This window comes from Conger conger, chromosome 14 (assembly GCF_963514075.1).
Source record: "Conger conger chromosome 14, fConCon1.1, whole genome shotgun sequence".
In the NCBI taxonomy this organism is placed as follows: domain Eukaryota; kingdom Metazoa; phylum Chordata; class Actinopteri; order Anguilliformes; family Congridae; genus Conger; species Conger conger.
The window spans coordinates 17,146,602-17,163,519 of record NC_083773.1 but is presented as its reverse complement, the minus strand read 5'-3'; the positions used below and the strand labels follow the sequence as shown (position 1 = coordinate 17,163,519).

Below are 16,918 nucleotides of genomic sequence, written 5' to 3'. Positions count from 1 at the left end.
CCGTACCCCATCCCAATCTGTCTTTATCCTCCTCTCAACAGCCTCAGACACACACGCATATACACACACACACACACACGCACACACACACACTCTCTCTCTTTCACTCTCTCTCACACGCACACACACACGCACGCATACACTCTCTTTCTCTCTCACACACACACACACACACACACTTTCTCTCTTTCACTCTCTCTCTCAAACACACACACACGCGCACGCATTCACTCTTTCTCTCACATACACAAACATGCACACACACACACTCTTTCTCTCACACGCACACACACAAACACACACACACTCTCTCTCTCTCACACACACACTCCTACTTCAGAGGCCCGGGCCATGAATTTTTGCTGCTGCTAGAGGAATTGTGATTGAAGGCCTGATGATGAATCCAGAGGATCTCAACAGCACTAACAGAAGTGCAGACATCAGTAGCTGAACACGTGCTCTCAGCGGTAATGTGAATAAACATGATCTGGGTCTCTGGCTGTTTATCACAGTGCTGCAGGAAAGGAGAGCTGCCTTGGTCCTGCATTAAACCTGATGGATCCCTTTCTGTTCCCTCATTAATTACTGTATGACAAACAGTTCCCCAGCTCTGCTGCTTTGTGTTCTTGTCTTTAGGTCTGGTTTTACACCTCTGTTGTGAGTGCAGGCACAAACCATTTTTGGTGTTTTTAACCAGTGATAGGGTGATAGTGGCTCATTGGTAAATATGCACATGAATGCCGGCTCGTCCTGCTATATTGAGGGCCTAATATCTAGGTTACCTCCACTCCTTACTGTACGAGTGCATATTAGATTGTTAAAGCTAAATGAAACAAACTAATGTAAATGCTTGATAGAAACAGTATATTACTCAGTGAAGTACACCATTACATGTTTTTTCTCTCCGGGGAACGGTGTCCTGGATCAGTCTTGTGCCCAGCAGTAAATGAGTAGTAGTATAAATAAGTAGCATAATTTTAGCATTTTTGTTAAATCAACTGCAATTTCTGACTAGCAGGGCCCTTCAAGCACCATACAAGTACATTTGAACTGATGATTGTTACCCTTTATAATGATCTATTTAAACATGGTGCCATTTATTACAGTAAGTCCTCAAAGGCATAGTGCTGATAAAAGCACATTGAGCTGTCCAGGTGACATAACTCTTGTGTGACACTTTATTCTCCATTTTCTGCTTAATTCCAGCCTATTTTAGGTGTGCTCAAAGGTGATACATCTGCTTGTAAGATTGAGAAATTTCAGCTGCACTGTGCTCTCTCCCATGTATCTCTTTATTTCACGAGCCAAGGATCCGTGTCTGCTTTCAGCAGCATGAACGCTGGCCGTCGAGCGCTCTTGTTTAAGCCCTAAATTCATTAAGGCTGAAGCTGAGTCAGTTGCGTACTCTAAGCCTCCTGCGTTTTGGAGGGAATGCCCATGAAATAGAGGTATTGAAGAAAAGTTCAGTTATCCTGGCTGCTTTGTTCAGTTTTCCAGTTGACTTGAATAATTGCACTTGTAACAGTTTGCCTTGGTTTTTGAGAGTATTTTCATTTGACCACAGTTGACCGGTTGCCTGCTTTTGTCTTCCAGAGTTGACCGGCACAGCGGACCTGATGAGCCTGAATGGACAGACTCTGTCCGTCACCTCTGGGGGCGCTCCCCCGGACCCCCCCAGCCCAGACCCCCTGCTCTGCCCCTACATCAACCTGCAGCTGCTCAACGGGGAGCCAGCAGGTATGCCTGTGTGCCTCAGTCTCCTGCTCCCTGTCCACATTAGTGTACGCTGTCCATAGAAGACTCGCTGTCCCTACAAGAACACTTTTCTAAAATGGGTACTGTGTGGCTGCTTTTACGGATTTGGTTGCTTTGGTCCGTGTGTCCAAAGGGCATACCGGAATGACAGACACGGGCAGTCTACTGACTGTTTCGCTGGTGAAGATCCAGTGTGCTCAGGCTAAAAACCGGCTGCATTCTGGACCGGATTGTTTGTGCAAATCCTCTGTATAATTGCTTGAACGTGTGTGTAATTCACTGATCAAAAACAAATGCAAACAACATCAAAATATTGTCCTGATCTCCCTGCCCTTTCTTGGCTTCTCAGTGCCAAGGCGGTTGCAGCCTTAGGGTCAGATTAGCATGCACGGATTAGCCTCCTTCTGCAATGCGGAGGCTTTGTGAAATGTCACTGCTGTTTCAGTCCGGTCCAGAGAGAAGGACCTTTCCCCTGGAAAGCACACTTTATCGCATTATCATTGATCCATTTGTTCTCTGCTTTTTTTTTTGCACCTACCGCAAAGAAAGTTCCCCTTTTGTGCATTTCTAAAAATTAAGTAGCATTTTTACCCGCAGATGTCTGCAAATTTGTCATTTGATGCAGCAAAGGGGCCGGTTGAGCTCATTGTCAGGAGCCTGGGTTATGCTATTAGCCTGCTCTGGAGTCCACTGTCCTTCCTCCAATCACACGCCGCATGCCCACCGGCTGCCAGCCAGTGAGAGATAGGGCTCTACTCTGGTTAAGGCTCTCCCATAGAGTATGTGTTTCCCTCTACTCTGGTGAAGGCTCTCCCATAGTAGAGTATGTGTTTCCCTCTACTCTGGTGAAGGCTCTCCCATAGTAGAGTACGTGTTTCCCTCTATACTGGTGAAGGCTCTCCCATTGTAGAGTATGTGTTTCAGCAGAGATGCTTTCTGTGTGGGTGGAGCTGAAGAGTGGAATGCTGGCAAGTTGAAAGAAAAATAATTCAAGAGTTATTTTTGCCTTTCATTAAATGAATGAATTTCAGAAAATATAGTGCTTTTTGTTTTCAGTGATTGGTACACTTGTTCATTAAGTACTGATTAGATACAAATTAGGAGTGTCAAAAAGTTAAGAGTTTGTGTATCACTATCTATAAAGCATAAAATAACACATTTAGTTAAATTGCCATTGTGCATCGATGGGTGACTCTAAATGAGAAGAGCTTTAAACATATCGGGATGTTTGGAAAGACTGACATTTGGACGTGACCAGAAGGTGCAGGTGGTGCTGGTTTGTTCAGAGGTTCACTGCAGTGAGAGCTCTCCTCTGTTCCCAGAATGCCAGAGTGGAACTGTGGGCACTATACTGTTGGCGAACCCGGTGGGCCGGAACGGGCTGACACACGCTGGCCTCCTCAGTGAGGCGGCCAAGCTGTTTGGCCTGAGGGGCAGGAGACTGCACCTGTACCTGGACCAGGCCTTCAGTGAACGTGAGTGTTTCCTGCTCCCTGCAAGCCCGCTCTGTGTTTACCTTTGTTGTGTGTGCACACGTGTCTCTGTGTCAGAAATAGTTATACCCCACCCCCCAAAAAGAATACTAATAATACTAATACAGTAGCTCTGTGTTATTCTAGTTATTTTTTGTATCATGCAAAATGACCATCTATGCTTGACGCAATTTTCTTTATCTGAAGTGTGATAGCTAAATGTCACACAGGACTGTTAATCTCATGTACTGCCAGTGCTTGAGGGTTCATTATGGGCGGCGCACACCGTTTCCCATAAATCTTGCGGCTGTTGCCATGCAGGTTGCCAGGGCAGGGTGAGGGGTTATTTACTGCCACATGGTTGAACATACTCCGTGCGACCAAACCCAGACTCTTAATCTCCTGATGGGAGATTGCACCAGTGACCTTGAACCTGAATGAGTGTGGGGCTGAGTTGACAGTTAATCCCTCTCAGATGACCTCGCAGGAATTGCACTGGATGGCATCAGCGTTGCACCCACTTTCCCATTACTTTATTTATTTATTTTTTTTTGGGGGGGGGGGGCAGTTTGGGAACTGCCACTGTAATTCTGGCCTCTCGATGTATGCTGGACTTGCTGTGGATAGGAATTTTAGAAGTGAAGGTAGAGACCTGGGTGTTGGCTCCCTGGTCCTGCGTAGGGTGTGGAGGAGGTCAATTTGAGGTGTTGATGGGTCGATCAACTATAGAACTGTAATTCAAAATAGAGCTTCTTCTCCCTGCATAATTCCCCCACTGTACTGCAACAGCCCACTGGCCTTCTGGGACTTGTGTATTTCCGATTAGAAAAGATGAATATTAGAGCAATATGCAGTTGTGCACAATAACCATGAAATATTCAGCAAATATGCGCTTACAAACATTCCCTCCTTCCATGGACAGGTCAATTCCGTGTTCTTAACTTTTACCTTTAGAAATGCCAGAGCCGGCGCCATCAGGCATTTGGACATTTAAGTGTAAATTACTCCAACACCGTAAATGCCGTATGCTCCACCTTGCATGACTTTTACTAAATAGTTGGGCTTGAAAGAACTGCATTTTTGAGGTTTTACGAAATTAAATTTGTAATGATATACAAGCAGTTTGTTCTATTTTCCTCAGTTTGTTCTATGTGCCAGCTAATAGGCAGCAGGTACTGGTTATACCTGGACGTAAATTGCTCAATCGAGCTATCAGAAATAATGTAGGACATATAATCAAAACGATGCCAATTCATTGTAATCGGTTGAAGTTGATAAAGACTGTAGGTGGGGAAGAATTAATTGTGGGTATTGTAGTTAGAAATGATTCTGTCGGTTTAGCCAACAACTTTGTAACATGCAACAGTTTTGTGTGTGGTCCCTGCTCACATAAAAGAACAGATGTTGTTTTCAGTGGAATTGATGAGTTTGAGGAAAGACACCTGCAGTCTGCCTGTACCAGAGTTACTCCTCTGGGTGAATAGAGCACCTGCAGTCTGCCTGTATCAGAGTTACTCCTCTGGGTGTTTAGAGCACCTGCAGTCTGCCTGTATCAGAGTTACTCCTCTGGGTGTATAGAGCACCTGCAGTCTGCCTGTACCAGAGTTACTCCTCTGGGTGTATAGAGCACCTGCAGTCTGCCTGTATCAGAGTTACTCCTCTGGGTGAATAGAGCACCTGCAGTCTGCCTGTACCAGAGTTACTCCTCTGGGTGTATAGAGCACCTGCAGTCTGCCTGTACCAGAGTTACTCCTCTGGGTAAATAGTGCACCTGCAGTCTGTTACTGACGCACCTCCTACCTTACCTAATATAATGGCCATTTTTATCACAACCAGTTATGGCAATTATTTAATAAAAGCTTCAACAATTGTTAGTAACAAATACTTACACACCAAAATATGTTGCTCGGAAAGACGGTCTACTCATTTAACTGAACATTGCCCGAAATGTTCTTTTTAAATATTGGCTTCATTTATTTATTTATTTTTGCTTTTTCTGTATGTTTTACATCGCTGTGCAGCCGTCCTCGGCGAGCATGCTGAATTTCAGCGAAGCGGGTGCCTAGTACAGACAAATGTACACAGCCTCAATTTAAATGGAATTGAATTGGGCCAACGCACACAAGGCTGATGAGTATCGATCAGCCCCCTCTGCCTGTATCTGCATTAGAAAAAGATCTGAAAAGTTGTCCAAGGCATTTATTTAATAGTTTTTATGAGAATGTAGGCCGCCTCCCGATGGCTCCTCAGGCGGTCCTGTCTGACGTGACCGAGTGAGTCGTTGTTGCCATGCAAAGGAGCGCTTTCTCTCCTGAAAGATGGCAGCTGTGTATCTTTCATCGTGTTTTTATTCATTCCTGCTCCGCAGATGCTTTCGGTTAATCCCCCTGCAATGGCACAGCCAAAATAAATTGTACCATTGTCCAAATATTCAAGGGCTGGAATGTATAAAATACTAATGTAACTAGTACCAACTACTACTAACAAACTACTATCGTGACTAATATGGAGGTAAAAACGATATCGAAAATGGAACTGGAATGGAGTCATTTTATTGTCCTCAGACAGCAAGCAGCCTCGCCTATTATTCAAACTAACGTGAAGAGAAATAGCCGATCTTCCTGCTAATGGTCTCATTTGCTTATCAGAGGCATTGAAATTAAATTAAGACTGCTTAAATAATCAGTGAAATAGACGGTATGGCCTGAGGAAATTATAACATCTGGTCACTGTGATCTGCCCCACAATTAGTTAAGAGCTACTCTTCCCCTGATTTGCTGTGGATACTTAAGCTACCAAGGATATGTGTCCCCAGCTTGAACTTTTAAGTTTGTAATTTTGTAGTTTGTCATGTGTGAAACAGTATTTGTAGTTTTGTGTTGCGTAACACTCATTTTATGTGTCCACAGCTTGAAATTTGTTTGAATTTTGTAGTTTGAGATCTTTAAAGCGGATTTAAAACGGTTATGAATTGTTTTTTGTGGTTCACAAATGGCTCAAGTTTATAGGCCTAGGCTCCAGGTGAAACAAAAATAAACTTTTCACTTAGGTGGCACTACATAGCACCAAAACATTATTTTGTCGGTATTACCTTTAACAGTTGAGCAATGCCTTTGTGCAATGTCAGTTACTAAAGATTATTGTTCGCGATTTCGCTCAACATGCCGTTCAGTCTCTTTTTAAAACTTTCACTTGCTTTTCGCTTTTGAGTAATTGTTTGACATTTATGAAGAAATGCTTCAATAAGTACTAGTTATTGTTGAAAACACGACTTTCATGGGTGCCATTTTGTATGTCTGTGTTCACTGTAGATTTTTCCAGTGTTTGATATTTTTCTGTGTTTTGTATTTTTTATATTTCAGAGATCACTGAAAGCATCCCAGTGAAGACTCTGAACACGAAGACGCTGTACATTAGACTTTTACCCACTACAGCTGAATCTTAAGGATTTCATCAATTAGGAAGAATTATTGCCTTGTAGTTCCTTTCCTTTCCTTTCCTTTCATTAGGGAGTTGAATTTAAGTACTTATCCCTCCCCGGTCAGTCCTGGATCATTGAATACTTGATATTGTACTGTTCATTTTATATCCTAAAGTAACTGTCTCAAGAATCCTAGAAGGCAACTGTTTACAGAAGGACTTTTCAAGATTTGAGATGTGGCCAAAAAACTAAAAGAAATAAATTTAAAAAAGGCTCTCAGCCATGTTTAGACTGCTGCTGTAAAGCACTTAAGAAAATGGAAGTTTTCAGTATGGTTATGTGGAATTCTTACTATGGGCGAATCAGGTTAGCCTTTCCATGGTTTTTGGAGTGACCCTTCAACATAAAGGGAATTGTACTATAATGCTATACTATCTGGAGTTTATTACTGAATAATTGGGAATCTAACCACCCTCCGTATAAGTTACAAAGCCAAAGCCAAATTCAAATCGGTCACCAGATGTGGTGTCCCCAGGGTTGCCATGGATTCCAGTTCTGTGAAAGAAGAGAGCTTTGAAATTTTCCTTCATAGGATAGAACAGGTGTCTGTGTTTTAGGATGCTTCCTGTGGTGCATTTTGGGAAGGGACTGGGGTTCATTCAAAAGCTCCGGGAGCAAAACAGCGGTGTTTATGTTCCACAATGGTAATGCATAATAAAACAAAAAAATAAAACTTTTAAATATCAAATTTTGTTCTGTTGGTTTCTTGCCAATAGTGTCTTTCCTTTTTTCTTTCCCAGCACAGAGGGACGTTTCTTACCGGTAAGTTCGCCAGCTGGGTGGTTCAAGTCCCAGATAGCACAAAGTATTAATCTACTAATAGACATTGAGGTTATGCATTTACTTGTAGTAACTTCAGTTGCCTTTGATTGATTTATATTTCCTCCTTTTATACAGCATTCACTGCAAGCATTGCATTAGTAAAAAAGTATACTTTTAAAAAACATGCCATGGCTGTTGGCGTGGAGTGAGTGAGTGAGTGAGTGAGTTAGAGGATTTCAGGATTTCACCTTTTGACATTGGGAGGCGGGGGGAGTGCGAGTCAGTGGAGCAGTTCAGCAGCACTGCAGCTGGTGGTGCTGTTGCAGAACGGCTGGGCTCAGGCTGCTGCATGATGCTGCTCACACCCATGGGCTTTGGGCTGCAGTCATATCTGAGGAAGTAAGATACATATAACACCAACCCTGCCAAGTGCGTCCCTCGCACGCCTCCCCCATTAATGGCAGTTAATCGGGCTGTTCGAATGCATCGCAGTCTTCAGGTCTGTTTGGGCCGTATTTTGGGCTGGCGTTTTTTCATCCCTCCCCTCTCCCGTCTTAATCCCCTCTTGCGTTTCACCTCTAAAATATGTGTGAGGTCAGACGCAGCCGACGCTGTCAGGACTGGGGAGACTTCAGAAAGCCCGCTGTTTCTGTCCGAGAGAACGCGTTTCAATAACGATGACTTGGCCTTTTCCTCAGCATCACGGCCACATCCCGAAAGTGAACGTTAACTACAACTTTCCCCCCATCTGTTCATGCACACGCACGCGAACACAGACAAACGCACACATATGCACATGCACATACACACATTCTGAGGCAATCCCCAGGCTGGGCAACAACTAGTCAACCATCTGCTTCCACCCGCCATACCGCCTCTTCACTCTGCCCTGTGTCCAGTGTTCAGGCATCTGAAATAATGAAGCCGTTCTCCGGTTGCAAATTTTACAGGGACTGTCACATCTCAGTCCGGATTCATACAAGCTCTCCAGATCTAATTGAAGATATCGTTTTCCTTGTCGGTTTGCCTCAGTTGATGTATCGTTAATAAAATCAAGCTATTTTGTATAACAGTGATGGCGACTGGCGCTGTTGCTTTGTGGTAAGAGCGTAAAATGGAATTGTGAACGTATTTAAATGCATGTCCCATTGCAAGAAGGTAGACTGTAGCAGTTTATTAAAAAGTCTGAAAATGATCTGGAATTTTATGGATTGGATGTGGAGCACCAAAGGCCACAAGACACCCTGTTGTAATTACTGGGTACCACAATCTTCAGTAAATTGAAAACCGCTTATGCATGAATCTACACACACACACACACACACACAATTACTCTGCAAGCATATGCAGTATGCTCACAGGATCTGTTCATGTTAAGTAGTTCTTTAAATGGCTAACACAATTCACTGAAATTGCAATGATGACCAGGTTTTTGATGATTTGGGTGTCATTTGTATCTCGTTCATTCTCCCTCCAAAGAGGCCCAATCCCGTTTATAGACACATACCATGAATGTAGCATTGAGGAGGGCCCAGACTACTACTACTACTAAGTCTTCTGAAACATGCAACCAACCCCTTCCCTCTAGCATTACATTACATTAGTCATTTGGCAGATACTCTTATCCAGAGCATCGTACAATAAAGTCTAAATCATAAACAGGGACAAGTATGCTGAAAATCCTAGAGGGAAGTACAGTTTCAAGTGCTAGAGTGATCATATAGCTAAAAACAATAATCCGATAAACTGACTGAATAGCAATACCACATTTTTGGCCACTAGAACACTGAACACTTACAATAGTAAAATAATTATAAGCAAATGCAGTCATAACAGCATATTGCAGTCCACAAGCTGAGCTGTGCAGTCACTGTGCAAGAGACTTCCGTTCTGCCAGACAGGACAGGTTGCAGGCACCCGTTTGACCAGAGGGGTCACTGTTGTGTGATGAATGAATTAATGTGTGCTCTAGCTTGGGTGGACCACCCTTCAGGCCCCAAAAGCTACCATTTCTGAATCAAATGAATCATGAAAATAACCTTTATTCAAGTTGTGGGTTGCATGATGCCAAAAAAATGAAATTAAATCCTTGACCACAATCTGATCTCCACCTCTCCAATGCACTTTGTTGTCCGTTGCTCTGGATAAGAGCATCTGCTTAATGCTTTGTAATATAATGTAATGAAAGTGGTCATTTACAGGCATTTGACATGTCAGACAATGTAAAAAAGTTTTTTCTAATACATTCCATTTGATTCAGGAACCATAATGGCGAGAATTGATCTGTCTGATCACCTTTAGGCAAGTAGAAAAATGGTAGTCTGAAATAAATCCTTTGTTTAATAACTGATGGATGAACAAGTAATTAAAAACAATGGCTTGCTAATCAAATGGTCAAAGTATTGTCCCCTACAATGATGCCATCTCGCCTCTTCCATTTTCATTAGATGGGGGACAATTAGGGTAAGGTGCTTGACGCCTAATATTGGTAGTATGAATATCGTTGAGCCAAGCCTTTAAAGGGATAAATGGTAAGCTAATTAGAAGAAGCTAAAATTATGACTTTATTCAGAAAAATGCGGAACTGTGGCATCTACAGCTATACAGGCATATTGGGGGTTCCAATCCAATCCCTAATAAACAAACAAAAGAAAACATGAGATATTCAGTAGATATTTTGATTGTTCCTCTTTTTAATTATACACACGTGCACAAATAATTTCAACATGGAATGATAGAGATCTGACAAAAAAACAAAAAACATTTGGTAGTTGTGCATTATGTGCATAGCTATTTTTGATGATGTCAAAGACGATTTGCCAAAAACTGGAACAATTTAGCTAACTGCAACCCACACATTTGAATTTTAAAGTGTCAAGCAGCAGAGTGGTCATTTAAATGTGGAAATGAGACTCTGCATCTTTAAACACTTGAACCCCACGGTAATGACTTTGTCAATGAAAACCACACTGTGTGTATGTGTGCGTGTGTGTGCGCGCTCGCCCCCTTTTCACTTACTTCGCCCCAGGCCCTGCATGTGTGGTACGTAATGGAAAATTTTCAGTCACTTAAATCTACTTTCAGGCGCTCTTGCCCTCTCTGGCAGGATTTTTTTTTTTTTTTTTTTTTTTTACAAACTCAACACTCCTCATTGGAACACCAAACACACATAGCAACAAAAATAGGTAAGGAAACATTTTGGCAAAGGGCTCTTGTAACTTATGGCGCGCCCCTTTCTTTTCTAGTGCTTCACTCTGGGGTTCCACGTGTAGCTACAAATCTATTTATTTCGTTGGTTAAGGATCATTTAATGATTATTTACAAACAATTCGTTCGTTCATATTATACAAACAAAGCACGAAAAAATGGCACCTGCAAAACTGCCACAAGGGAGTGAGAAAAATAAAGTTCTGGTTTTGATTGAGAGTACCGATTCATTGGCTGGTCTGCAACGTGTTTATGAAGTATGGAATAGGCCTGATGTACTACCACGCATACTGTTAAAGGCTACATCGGCTTAATTCCCATCAATTGTCCAAAATCTAATTGTTTGTTGTTTTTATAATGTCAACGTCACAGTGAAACGGCTTATCAATCTTTATCCACCCCATCTGGTTATCTTCAGCCAATGTGAATAAATCTTTCAAACGGGCAACTATTAAAACAACATGTATGAAATGCAATAAGTGCTCATGTCCATCAGTGAATGCAATGCAATGCAATGCAAAGGCAGGTCTGTTGGCATTAGGCTATGTTATGCCTAAAACTGTTCTTTTTTTATAGCCTAATACTGAAGTACCGCAGTTTTAACCCCTCATGTAATTGCTGTGATTAGTATTCCAAAACTGGCGAATAAAATGAAACGTTAGTTGGCCCGTCTACCTAGGGAAAACTGTCTGAGACGCAGCGTGCTGAAAATGGAATTGTCGGTGCGTTTCTCAGTGCTAGGCTGCTGAAGTGAGGTTCTGCTGATACGTCTTAGCAACCGCATCCTCCGTCAACGCGTTGCTTGGGTCTCCTATCAGTTCGGTTCGCACACAGGTAAGGAAAACATTACCATGCTCATTTCGGAAGTTTCGTTTTTGTCTCACTTTTCTCGCAGGTTTTCACACGCTGTCAGTTTTCTGTAAAATGACCATATTGACCTTGCGTCGCTGTTTTACTGAAGTGCGCCCCGAATGAGGAGGAAATATGCTGTTTTACCCTCATTGGATTTTCCTATCTTGAAATCAATATATTTTAATTTGACGATATTACAAAGAAAGGTTGCTACGGCTTATATTGGCATGTGGACGTGTAGCTTAATTACAAGGAAATGCAATCGCGAATTCACCGTTTAGATAGCATATAGGTTGGCTAATAAGGAATGATTTCATTGCTTTGTTTAATTTCCCACTGTTTGGGAACTGGGATGTTCTGTGTAATATCTTAAACGCATACATGGAAACTTTATGGTTCTGAATTGTTAATCGGTGCAGCAAAGACTGACATGAGAGCAGGTAGCCTACACCTGCAACGATGGAAATTAACCGTGTGAACGACTGATTGACATGAATTAACTGAGAGGTGAATTCACTTCGGCAAATTTATTTATTCATTATTCTAATTAAAACGAGTTGAATTGTACTTTATGCTGCGATATGATCGAATAATTTGTGCATTGGCGTAACTCCATTAATGTTATGAATTGTCAACTATTTTGTAGGCGTCAGAGCAACTACGACAATTGAATTAAGATGAAATAGGCCTAGCCTACAGAAACATCTTGTCGAATACTTTTCGGTGTAGCCTACTGGTGTCATCTTTTTACAGCTTCATAGGCAGTTTATGCTAAGAGTGTTTTACATTTTCCCCTTAGCCCTGCATGTAAATTAAATATAATCTCAGCGCAATAACGTTATATTGATTTAAGATCAAACGGTTGCTAATGTTTGAGTACATGTCGTGTAAAATCAGCGGATTTGTTGTTGTTGTTGATGATGATGATGTGAAACTCCAGGACAATATCCTTTTTTTAAAATTCATTATAGTATACACTCCAAAAACTAAAGTATTTCAGTAGCTTCATATGTATTTAAACATGAGATGGAATGTAACAGCATGTAAAATGGCTCCATAAATGTAGTGATCTTACATTTCACTTGATGCTCAGTCTACCTGTGGTATCCATCACTACTTTTTAGTTTTCCGTGGATTTCGAAGTAATTTTCAGTTTTGATCAGTCCAAGTGCTTTTCATGTGTCCAGCCATCTCAGGTTTATCAGAAGGAAAGCCAAATCCAGCCTGAGAATAAGTGACAGAAAATGATCCCTACTATCTTTAGCCAAGTTCTGTGAATGATTGTGGCTGAGACTCAAGTCATCAACACTACTTAAATGCATGGCTGTTTTCACTGATACGTTTATAGTCTGTGTCATGTCAATGTTGAAGCCACACAATTTGACATTTACATTGAGGTGAAAAAATAGGCACCCACTGGTTTAAATGTCTGTGACAATGAATCTGTGAGTGATTGAAAGCAAACTTGAACTCTAAATGGTACAGTGTTAAACATGAGACCTTTCTGCAAATTAAAAAACAAGATTGTTTTTATTTTAATTCTTTACTGTTTATAAATAAATAAATAAAAAGGAAAAGGGCCATGAGCAAAAGCTTGGGAAGCCCTTTGGATTATTATTTGTTACATTTTAAAAAGATGATTACTAAGGCCCAGACCCAAGTGATTTACTTGTTAGGGAGTCAGGTGAGTATAATTCCAGAGCTGAACTTTTTATTTCTAACATTATGCCTTATAAAGTATCCAAATTCAGTGGTGTTAACAACCATAGGTTCCTCTAAACAGTTGTCCCAGGATTTCGGTGTGAAGATGGTTCATTTCCACCCAGAAGGATGTTTCAAACTACCTGTTTCCACTGTCAGAAACATTATTAGAAAATGGAAGATAAATGGAACAGGTGAAGTCAAGGCAAGGTCTGGAAGACCAAGAAAGGTATCAGATAGAATATCACCAAAGAAGGTATGTTTGGAGAAAAAAGGAACAGAAAATATTGTGCGAGTGGCAGGAAGAATGGATTCCGCCAAATATCAAGAAATTCTAGAGGCTAATGTTCAAAATTCAGTCCAGACATTGAAGTTGAAGAGAAGTTGGGTATTCCAGCAAGACAATGATCCAAAGCATACCTCGAAATCAACTGTGAAGTACCTCCAGGAAAGACAGATAATGGAATGGCCACTACAGTCGTCCCCAGACTTGAATATTGTTGAAAATCTGTGGAGAGATCTCAAACATGCTGTACTGTAAAGGAGGCCAGAATATTTCTGAGCTAGAGGTGTTCTGCCATGAAGAATGAAAAAACGAGAATTGAAAGACTATTAGCTGGCTACAGGAAGCGTTTACAAGCTGTTATAGTTGCCCAAGGAGGAGCAAGTACCAACTGACAGGGTTCCCAAACTTTTTTTGCTCAGGGCCTTTTTAGAGGTCAGGTCCCCTTCCGTTCACTGGGCTATTAATTGTAAATGGCTTTTTGACCAGGGGTGCCCAAATTCTTGCACACTACTGTAGAAAGCTGGTCCAATATGATGCTTCTTGAAATACTATCCAATGCTCATGTGGTAACTGAAACATCAAATGTACATGACCGCAATTAACAAGTAATTTTGAGTACAGCTAAATTCTGTGTTCTGATAATAACTGAAAACGTTTTGCTGGTATAGGCTCTTTTCAAGATATTTTGGAGCAACCCCTTTTTCTGGGGTCACATGGCATGGCATGGGGTGGTTTTAGATCAGATTACCAGCAGTGTTCTGGATGAGGTTTGATGGTGGAGGCAGGTGGATGGGAGGTGACCATCACCTGGACTAAGATCTGGGTTGAGTAGGTGGTGAGGAAGGGAAAGCTTCTCCAGATGTTGTACAGGGTATATCTACATGCCTGACATACCTCTGTGATCACTGTGATTGTGTTCTCAGAGTGGGGCAGTGTGTTGCCCAGTCCCACACACAGCATTTCTGTGATCCCAGTTCTACCTGTAACCCTTTCTGCGCTTTGGTAAAATTGCTTGAAATTGCTTATCAAAGTGAACTATTTGGAACGTCATTAAGAAGAGAGCACTGGTGAGCTTAGTCATAATTTGGCCTGGTGGGACAAGGAAGTCCTCTATAGTTAATGACTGTCACCATAATGAGTGAAGGTGAATAATTCTCACCATAATGAAGAAAAACTTCAAATCTGATCTGTCCCACAGATCTCTGCAGAAGACTTCACAAACGGAAGAACAGAAGCTGCAAGATGCAAACCACTAGTTAGCTGCAAAAACAGGACAGCCGGGTTATAGTTTGCCAAGGAGTACCTGAAAGAGTTCTGGGAACAGGTCTTGTGGACATATGAGACCAAGATTCTCTTAAATAAACTGCCCAAGATCCAAAGCACCCCCTGTGAAATGTGGCGGGGGTTTTATGGTTTCGGCATGTAAGGCTGCTACAGGTACTAGCTCACTTGTCTTCATTGATGATGTAACTACTGATAGCAGCAGCAGAATTAATTCTGATGTCTATAGAAGCATCATATCTGTTCAAATTCAAACAAATGTCTCCAAACTAATTGGGCATTGCTTAATCCGACATCAAGACAATGACCCCAAACATACTGCTCAAGCCAATAAGGAGTTTTTCAAAGTCAAAAACGGGAAAATTCTTAACAGGCATTCAACGGATCTGAATCCAATTGAACATGTGTTTCATATGCTGAAGAGAAAACATGCAGTAAGGCAAGTAGCCCCTGAAACAAACAGAAGCAGAAGATGGCTGCAGTACAGGTCTAGAAGAGCATCTCTACAGATGGTAGTGCACCTGGTCTATGGATTGCACACTTCAGGTAGTCATTGCATGCAAAGGATATGTGTATAAGTACTAAATACGTAAACCAAATTCACATAGTTAATAGATTTAGCTACAGCCTTCTAATTAGTACTGTGCTGCATGGTGTTGTCTCACTCAATTAAAAATACACATAGCCGAGGAAATGCCACTCGTGTCAGGGTCTTCTAAACAAGGCCTGATTGCCCTCTCTCTTCAAACCTAGCAACATATCCATCATTGTAAAAATGGAAGATTCAGCATTCCACTTCTTTAGTGGATATGCAAAATATTGTGTTGATTTATTTGGTTATTTTTTCCTCAATGTAACATGTACTTCTTCATAGTAAGTACAATTAGACTAAGGGGTATTTGTTGGAGATTTTTATAAAAGTGCAGTCGATTTTTCAGGCTGATCAGTAATGCAAGGGGTTATAGATGGGACTTTAATATTGGGAAGAATGTATTTACTTAGAGAGCATGTAGAGCAGTTTGCCAAGTCATGTAGTAGAGGCAGAGATCCCTTGGGCTATTCAAATCCAGTCTCAATGCAGTAGTTAATGCAGACGGTTTGTAGGTAAAAGGTGAGTGTAAATGGGCTGAATGGCCTATTCATCATTTTGTGTATTTTATGTATTTTTAACATGTTAATTAATCATGTTTGCCTAAATACATTTGACACTTCATGCAGTTTTTCAGAATAAATAGTATTTTCTGTTCAAAACATGGCAAAGCCTGTTGTTTACATCTTGTATGCTTTATTATTTCTATGTAATCCTGCGTAACGTTTGCTTTTGGAAGAGTCAAAATTGGCCTCTGGTATAGGTTTCTATGTTAAGTTCTTTATCTTTATCCTTGGCTTCTTTACCTGTGTTCTCTTTTTTCAAGTTCTGTGATTGATGTTGCCTGTGGTTTTCTAATTTTTCTGCATTGACTTCATCTCGCCTATTACTGTCCATCTGCTTCCCAAGCCTAGACCCTTACACTGAAGTAATATCTTTCCTGTAAACTTTGGAAATCGACTTTGTTTGGCTGTGCTGTAATTTTTTAGTTTGTGAACAAATACATTTTATTCTACCATGGCACATTTTATGTTTATAGAAATACCTTTGGTCATTTTTTTTAATTCAATGTCTGCCGCTTAATTGGTACATCTGGTTCTCATTCATTGTCTTTACTGATACATATTAGTCACTTATAATTGATCACAATAAAAAAAATGTGAAGTCATAATATATGCCATATGCAGTCAGAATTTTCAACTGGTTGTGTGTATCTGGTGTTCTTGTAAAAAATCAAACCTCATATTTGAGATAAATAAAGAGGGTTTGCTCTAATGAGGGTACATTAAACTTAATTGGAGGAGATGAGACACTTGTTAAAATGACTTACCAGGTAAGAACATGCTGCTGAATGCTAATGTCTCTGATTCCCACTCAAAAACAGCAGAGAGCGGCCAGCATTACTTTGCTGTGGGCAGCTGCTAAACACACGCTAAATGGGTATGGCAAGACCATAATTTGTAGTCAAATCAGGATGTTTTATTGCTGTTGCTGTTGTCGGTTTTCTGGTGCAAATGCTGCTCAAAAAAGGA

At 41.1% G+C, this 16,918-nt stretch overlaps 2 protein-coding genes across 3 annotated transcripts in view; both read left to right on the top strand.

Moving 5' to 3' along the window:
- iars1 (isoleucyl-tRNA synthetase 1) overlaps positions 1–7,396 on the top strand; it is a 53,711-nt gene extending 46,315 nt beyond the window's left edge. Inside the window, exons 32-34 of the mRNA XM_061219325.1 lie at positions 1,594–1,737; positions 3,078–3,230; positions 6,590–7,396. Of these exons, the coding sequence (XP_061075309.1) occupies positions 1,594–1,737; positions 3,078–3,230; positions 6,590–6,672 (380 nt within the window). The 3' untranslated portion in view covers positions 6,673–7,396. The remainder of the gene's footprint in view (positions 1–1,593; positions 1,738–3,077; positions 3,231–6,589) is intronic.
- A 3,232-nt stretch (positions 7,397–10,628) lies between these two features.
- Positions 10,629–16,918, top strand: part of atp2b2 (ATPase plasma membrane Ca2+ transporting 2) — a 168,539-nt gene continuing 162,249 nt past the window's right edge. The window contains exons 1-2 of one of the 2 annotated variants that reach the window (XM_061219329.1): positions 10,629–10,655; positions 11,413–11,511. The gene's annotated coding sequence lies outside the window, so the exon portion shown is untranslated. Of the gene's footprint in view, positions 10,656–11,412; positions 11,512–16,918 lie in introns of those variants that run through there. The other variant, XM_061219328.1, reaches the window with a different exon arrangement.